Here is an 8,095-nt window from a genome sequence, read left to right as displayed (position 1 = left end):
GAATCAGAACTTACTGTCAAGAGTGAACTTCAAAGTCAAAGATCATCAAGAATGATGTAATTGAATCATCGATAAAGATGCTAAGATTTGCAAGAAGGGATTCCTCATAAAGGATAAATGATTTTCTCGGAGTTCTAGAAGAAGTAAACAGTCGAATGCGGAAAACTTAATCATATTCAATTTTACAAAAGAAGATTGAAAGCAGTTTATTCTCAAAAGAAGATCTCGCTCGACAAAGTAATCAAGACATCGAGTTCCCAGAACTTTGACTAGATCAAGTAACTTTCACTAAAGGAGGACTTCTTTGGTCGAACCCTTCTCTTATCTTAACAAAAAAAAAAACTTTTTTTAGCCCCTCGCAGCCTTTTAAAAAAATAAAAATAAATAGCCTATTCTTTTTAAATCACATCAACCAACCTTGGGAGGGAATCTTAGTATGAACTATGTTTTGACATGATCCCAAAAGAAAAAGAAATATTTGGGGTACGTAGGCAACCTGAGAAGTTACTTCAGGCCCGGTCACGCAAAGAATAAGTGTATTTTTTTTAAAAAAAAGTGTCATCTAAAAGAAAAATCCCCTATTGAAAGGTTCAAAAGAAAAGAATGCCAAACTAAGGGCATTAGAAAAAAGAATAAAAAAAATTGATAAAAAAAAGAATGCCAAACTAGGGACATTTAGAAAAAATCAAAATAATTGACAGAAAAGAGAAAATATCAAACTAGAGGCATTTTGGGAAGTTTAGCCTTATATCTTTTCTTTTTAAACCATGTCCTAAGCCCACCTATTAAGTCCTCTTGAATGCTAATTGACTCGGTTATGGTGCAGGGAACCAAGAAGTTGTCGAGTTGATTAGTCAAGATCATCAAGAAAAAAGAGAAGCCCGCTAAGTCGAAAACCCGAAAAGGCGACTTAGGCAAAATTTAGGGCATAACCATAAAAAAAGAAAGCCTGCTAGGTTGAAAACCTGAAAAGGCTACCTAAGTAAAAATCAAGGCATCATCAGAAAAAGATAACAAAGCCCACTAGATTGAAAACCTGAAGAGGCGATCTAGGCAAAAATTAGAGCATTATCAAATGGGAGGAAAGGTCCCATCAAGAAGAAAAATTCAGAAGGAAGCTTGTGTAAAAACTAGAAAATGCAGAACCATTCAAGCCACAATATTCATTTTTCAGCCAAGAGCTCACATCCGACGAAGACAATGTTGAAGTCGAAATAATCAGAAGTCATCTTGAACATTGTAGGATCTTCAAGAGTATGCTTACTTGTTCAAGTGTTCGCTAATGGAAGATGTAGAACCATCAACCACTTTGAAGAGAAAGATCTTCTATTCTAATATTTATCAAGATTTTTTTTAAGTCCAGCTCAAGCATTTTTTAAAAGAAATTCGAAAGAAAATGATCAATCCCTTATTGCACATATGATGATCTTAAGAGTCTTAAATTTAAGAAAATGTCAGTTCTTCTATCTGTCATACATCAGAGACCATCCATTTCATCAGTCTCGTAGTCAAGTTTCAGTTAAAGCCAACCTTGAAACTAGGGGCATTTTTGAAAGTCATTTAATTCCAAAGTTTTGTCCTTAATCACATGATAACAAGGAAAATCTTACTCAAAAGTCCGATGAAGTCCAATGATAATTATGAATCCAAGTGCATGATAAGCCAATAAAGGCCAGATCTTTCAAACTTTGAGCTCGATTAATAGGATTGTTTAAGTTCCTATAAATTTAAGCCCGAGAAACGTGGCTTAATAAGTTTGAGTCTGAGAAACAAGACTCCAATTTTTTGAATCATAGAATGAGTAGGTTTTTTGAAGTCCCTAGAAACCTAAGTTCGAGTCTGAGAAACGAGACTCCAACTTGTTGAATCATAGAATGAGTAGGCTTTTTGAAGTGCCTAGAAACCTAAGTTCAAGTCTGAGAAATGAGGCTCCAACTTGTTGAATCATAGAATGAGTAGGCTTTTTGAAGTGCCTATAAACCTAAGTTCGAGTCCGAAAAATGAGACTCCAACTTTTTGAATCATAGAATGAATAGGCTTTTTGAAGTGCCTACAAACCTAAGTGCGAGTCCGAGAAACGAGACTCAAACTTGTTGAATCATAGAATGAGTAGGCTTTTTGAAGTGCCTATAAACCTAAGTTCGAGTTCGAGAAACGAAACTCCAACTTTTTGAATCATAGAATGAATAGGCTTTTTGAAGTGCTTACAAACTTAAGTGCGAGTCCGAGAAACGAGACTTTAACTTTTTGAATCATAGAATGAGTAGATTTTTTGAAGTGCCTACAAACTTAGGTTCGAGTCCGAGAAGCGAAACTCCAACTTTTTGAATCATAGAATGAATAGGTTTTTTGAAGTGCCTATTAACCTTAGTTCGAGTCAAAGAAACGAGACTCCAATTTTAATAGGATTGTTTAAGTTCCTGTAAACCTTAGCTAGAGTCCGAGAAACGAGACTCTAACTTTGTTTGAATCATATTGTATTAATAGGATTGTTTAAGTTCTTTAGCCCGAGAAGCGTGGCTACAATAGGTTCGAGTCCGATAAACGAGACTCATACTTTGTCGAACTCTAAAAAAGAATTTCAAATAGGATTTAACGAAGTTCCTACATTGTTATGACTCCAATTACCTCATTGTTCAACCTTGCCATGATTACTTTCGTTGCATAAGCATATTTCAATTTTGAATCATTATTGTTAGTGAGAGAAGATCTCTAGGACCTGACACATTTTTACTCAGTTTCACACAGTACACACACTCACACTTGCACTTTTTAGTTAAGGAGAATTCTTTAAAATTCAAGGATCTGACACTGTCAATGAGAGCTCTCGCTCAATGACCTGACAACCTAGTTCGAAGAGAGTTTTACGCTCAAGGATCCGAACACCCCGACGAATTACTAAATCAGGCTGCAAAATGAACTGTCACTAGCTTTGGCTTTCAGATATCGCACTATCTACCAAAATAGATTTTCTATCTAGTTTTCTTCAACCCTCTGCCAAAGAGGGGCATCTGTAGACACCCCATTTTTGCACTTGCCTGATTAATCAATTCGTCAACCCGATCGCAACGGTTCCCAATGATGGATGTTTATTCCAATGTTTTATTTTGTTACCAGATATGTTTCAGAAATCTGGATGAGGTATCTCGTACTAACAAAACCTTAGAAACCACGCTACGCTAGGAAAATACGATCCCATAAACATAGAAATCATCATCTTGCAGATCAAAAAGAAGCTTCAAGATAAAAATCACTAAAAATGATCAAATTATCAAAATACCCCTAACATCAAAACAACCCTAGAGCCTACGTTACGATTAAGAAAATTTATTCAAACACATAAAATAACAAATCGAAATCAAATAAATCATTTCGCCAATTTTCACATAATTCGACAAAATTACGAAAATGCCCCTCATAAAGTTCACGACCATTTCATACAAAAAATTTTATAAATTACAAAAATCAAAATTTCATTTGAATTCCTTGTGAAAAATTGATTCCAAAACATCCTGGAATATTTAAAAACGGCATAAAACGTAAAAAATCATCTCCGAGGGCAAAACGGTAATTTCACAATTTTAATAATTAAAATTTTTGAAATTAATAAATAACCATTAAATAATGTAAAGTGAAACATTAATAAAATTATTTTAAAATTTTGAACCAAAAAAATCGATCAATCAGGCTTTCAAGCAAAATTGTTGATGGTTGCCAAGATATTTATTCAGGGACCCCTTCATCTGGGGGCCCAAAGAATTAAAGATATAATAAAATGTTGTTCTCCAAAAATTAAAGTCAATCAAGTAAGATTAAAGTCAATCTTAAAGTCAATCAAGTAAGGTTAAAGTCAAGATATTAAAAGTGAACCAAGAAAGACTAAAGTCAAAGTATTAAAGTCAATCTCATAAGACTAAAGTCAAAACCCTAATCTAAACTAATCAAGTCAATCTCATAAGACTAAAGTCAAAACCCTAATCTAAACTAATCAAGTCTAAAGACTAAGTCCATCTCATAAGACTAAAGTCAAAACCCTAATTAAAACCTTAAAAGAAACCCTAATCAAACCCTAATTCTTCTAAAAAACTTTATAAATAGGAGCCTCCACACCCTATTTTCGGATCAAAGAAAAAACCCTAGAAAAAGTAGGTCAAGAAACCTCCATAACCTTCCCAAAATCCTAATTTTGAAGCCCCAACTCCTTACCTAACACCCATACTTCAATTTTAGCTTGAAAAACATCTAGAAGCCCTTCAAAAACACCCCAAAATCCATAATAAATCCGAATAATCCAGATTCAAGAAGGAAATACCTTGCCTCGGAGATCAGAAATCAGATCTGGAGACAGAACGAAGCAAGGATTACGGTACAAGGAGTAGTTTCATCAAATCTAAGAGAATAGAACCTTTGCGTATCGAAGGTAAAATTCTGTACTTTTTTTTATCTAGGTTTTGTCATTAGCAATGTAGTCTTATTTGGGATAAGTAGAGACCGGCATTGGCTGGGCGGGGTTGGTGCCTAACACCTTCCAACCCCGTAATGTGATCCCCGAATTCAGTTTTTCTGTAGTAGATTAGTTTTTTATCTGTTTAGAGTCAGTATTCGGTTCCTAGACCGTAATAACTAGGTGGCAACTCCCAAACCTCAAGGGTCAAAGGCGGATCCGCGCACCCCGCGGATCAAGGGCGCTTTCATGCTGACAAACCTTCAGCTCCGTGCTGACAAACCCCAACTTCGTGCTGATCAATATCTGGCTCTGTGTCGACGAACCCCAGCTCCGTGCTGACAAAAAACCCAACCTCAACCAAATTCAGGATTTTCTTAATGCAACTTTACCAATTAATCTAATCTGACCTAATAAATCATCATGCATCTTCATTGTGTAAATGATATATTAATGTCTAACCTCTTGTCCACATGTGGTCAAACGACTCAGAAAGAAGTACTTATCACCTGACAATCCTCCATATTTTCTACGCTCGTAACTAATCATGAGCACTTCAAAGCAACTTCAGCAGACAATGGCAGAAGTAATAACAGATCTCACTTCAAAGCTAGATATAGTGGTCAAGGCATTGGAAAAACATGACAATATTCTAGATCTGCTAATGGAAAATCCAAACATCATTCAAGTTGTACAACATCAAGCATCTGACTCGAATCAGGCCATGCCAGAGCAACCACAACAACTGCCACCAGTGTAGAATACCTTACCGCCCATGGCTCCCGCCTATCAGGGGCCCCCAATTCACATCCATTGTAATCCCCAACGACCTGAGGTCATTCAAGTGGAAGAATGTGAATTCAAGGCGGTTGAAGTAATGAATACCATAGAAGAGAAACTTGCCAACAAGCTCAAGACAGTCGAGGAGGAGATTAGAAAGATGAAAGGCAAGGACTCTGTAAGCGGAATGAGGTTCAGAGATCTTTGCCTCTACCCAAATGCACCATTACCACCGAAATTCAAGTGTCCTGACTTCGAAAAGTATAACGGTATTGGATGCCCTCTATCCCACTTGAAACTTTACTGTGATTCTATGTGCCAATTTGGTGATGATGACAGGTTGTTGGTTCAGCTTTTTCAAAGGAGTTTAACAGGGACAACCCTCTCATGGTTCTCTCAGTTAGCTTATTCACGGATTAAGAGCTGGAAAGACCTGGCTACAATTTTCTTGGAAGAGTATAGATTCAATACGGACATGGGTTTGGACAGAAATGACATGGCCAAGATGACTCAGAAGCTAAAGGAAAGCGTGAAAGGATATGCCCAAAGGTGGCGAGAATCGACTTCTAAGGTTAAACCACCTATGACTGAACAAGAGATGAATACTATATTCATCTCTACTCTGGGCCACTCATTCTACACTCACCTAGTGGGCCATACGACTGTCAGCTTCTCGTCATTGGTTCAAGTGGCAGATCGGGTAGAGGACGGTATCCGATCAGGTCTGATTTATGACCTGTCCAGTCTAGGGGCACCAACAGGGGGATCTACTCAACGGAAACCAGCGATCTTGAACAAGAAGAAAGATGAAGCTCAAGTTAACAATGTACAACCCATTCGTCCTTTCTTCATCTCAGCACCGACCCAGAGGCCGTCCACACCTCAGGTCCCTTTCAAAGTCAATCCGCCTCAAGCTGCACTGATACTGCAAGCATTTCAGTTTGGTCAAAATCTAGTATTTGGTCAGAACCCACAGTTCGCCCAGAATCATCAAACTGAGCAACGCTGACCCAACAGGGTCCCTCGAGTCTTCACCCACATGCTTATGACTCTGTGAAAACTACTCCCAGTATTACTCAGGGGAGAATATCTCACTAAGAGGCAGCCAAACCCAGAGGCAGTAAAGGGACCAGGGTATAATCCCAATCAATTCTGTGAATTCCATATGGGTGCACCAGGGCATGCCACCGACCAATGTTAGCAACTCAAGCACTAAGTTTAAAATCTAATCGATCGAAAAATGGTCATCCTGGAAGGGCCAGCAACTACCTCAGCAGAATATCAATCAGAACCCGTTACCGGCACATAATGAGGGAGGCAATGGGCCGATAGTCAATGTCATAAAGAGGGATGAACCAAGCTTCAATCTTTCAATTTTGATAGCACCTATTGGCTCTCAGGTTAGAGTTAATTTGAGGAAATAACCAACATCATCAAGCATCAATGCATTACCACAAGATACAACCAACCAATCACCATCTCAACTTCCAGTCAAATTGGCTAATCTCACCATTCACTCCAACTTCCAAACTTTGAATCCTTCATGACCACTGCTCATCATACCTTACACCTCACCAACTGCAAGTCCTTCCTCTCAACCACCTCTTATCATACCCTGCTCTGCACCTACCTCTCAAATTTCAAACTTCTCCTCCCGACCACCTCTTATCCTATCTTATACCAACCCACAAACCTCAAACATTACTACGTCAATCATCAAACCCAACTCGCTACCTCTTATCCTCTATTTAAAGCCAGATCCTCAACCCATGACCATCATATCCCCTAAACCCTTCCCATACTACTCAAGCCAAACCATCCCATGGAGTTATGAGACGGTGATTGTGACATTTACAGGGATTGAGAAATCAAAAGAGGTCATGATAACGGACATTGTTCATATGACTAGATCGGAAAGATGTTACAAAATACTAGAAAAAGAACAGAAGAAGCAGAACGAGGAGGAAGAAAAAAGGAAAGCTTGTAGAAGAGGAACAAGTACCACAAAAGGAACCAGAGAAGAAGAATAACAGTTGAACATACCTTAGGTAGACCATACCTTTTTCATGCAGGGTGCTTAACACCTTCCCCATTCTCTAACTGAATCCCCTTACCTATATCTTAGGTAGACCATACCTTTTCCATGATTGAGAGTCACTACAAATGCAATGAAAAAATGATTTTCAAAAGAATTGATTCGGGTGTCCATTCACACCCATTTCCCAAAAATAATAGTGGCGACTCCAAACTATGTAGCATAGATGTTCAAAGTTGAACATTCTCATGTCTACAAGTGTAGATGAGTAAAAAAAAAGATCCCAATTTAACTAATTTGTTGAGGATGAAAAGTAGTTAACATAGTTTATAGGAAAGAATAAAAATGATTTTTTGATATAGTAAAAGTGAAAGAATCACATGTCCCTTCCAATTTCGGATTGCCTATATGTACTCACCTAATTTAAATTGTTATCAAAAATCAAAAATCTAAAAAAAATGAATGAATTTGAATATATCATATGTTATCCAACAGGTATAACCGTTGGAAACATTTAACATTCCTAATGCATATGAAATTCAAAATCCATTGCTCAATTACAAAATTCTTAAATGTTGAAGTCCAATTAAATTTTTCCCTAGAAACTCTAAAATGTTTTTGGTTTTGTGGGCCATTTTTGTTACTATTTATTTTTTTTAAATTGGCTAGATGGTTTTCGTTTACTACATTATTGGTTGGATGGTCTTCTCCAGTAAACAATTCAGGCTATGGTTGCTATCATTATGTTCCCTATATATAACATACTTAATTGTGGTTTATACTTTTTTTTACTTTATTTGATTTATATAGAAATTAGGATAGATGAAATTTATGAA

At 37.2% G+C, this 8,095-nt stretch overlaps 1 protein-coding gene across 1 annotated transcript; it reads left to right on the top strand.

Moving 5' to 3' along the window:
- The first annotated feature begins 5,219 nt into the window (after positions 1-5,219).
- Positions 5,220-7,254, top strand: LOC147406275 (uncharacterized). Its single transcript, XM_086432527.1, has 2 exons — positions 5,220-5,946; positions 7,082-7,254. Exons 1-2 carry the CDS (start codon positions 5,220-5,222, stop codon positions 7,252-7,254), a joined length of 900 nt encoding a protein of 299 aa, XP_086288653.1.
- The last annotated feature ends 841 nt before the right edge of the window (positions 7,255-8,095 follow it).

This window comes from Akebia trifoliata, chromosome 3, assembly GCF_017979445.1.
Source record: "Akebia trifoliata isolate Shusen 1 chromosome 3, ASM1797944v1, whole genome shotgun sequence".
NCBI lineage: Eukaryota > Viridiplantae > Streptophyta > Magnoliopsida > Ranunculales > Lardizabalaceae > Akebia > Akebia trifoliata.
This window is presented reverse-complemented; position numbering and strand designations above follow the sequence as displayed.

Bases quoted from the DNA above. Each gene is read 5' to 3' on its own strand.
- LOC147406275 (XM_086432527.1), top strand. From the start codon at position 5,220: ATGGCTCCCGCCTATCAGGGGCCCCCAATTCACATCCATTGTAATCCC. The intron at 5,947-7,081 runs GTCTGATTTATG...TGACATTTACAG, and splicing joins AGAGGACGGTATCCGATCAG to GGATTGAGAAATCAAAAGAG.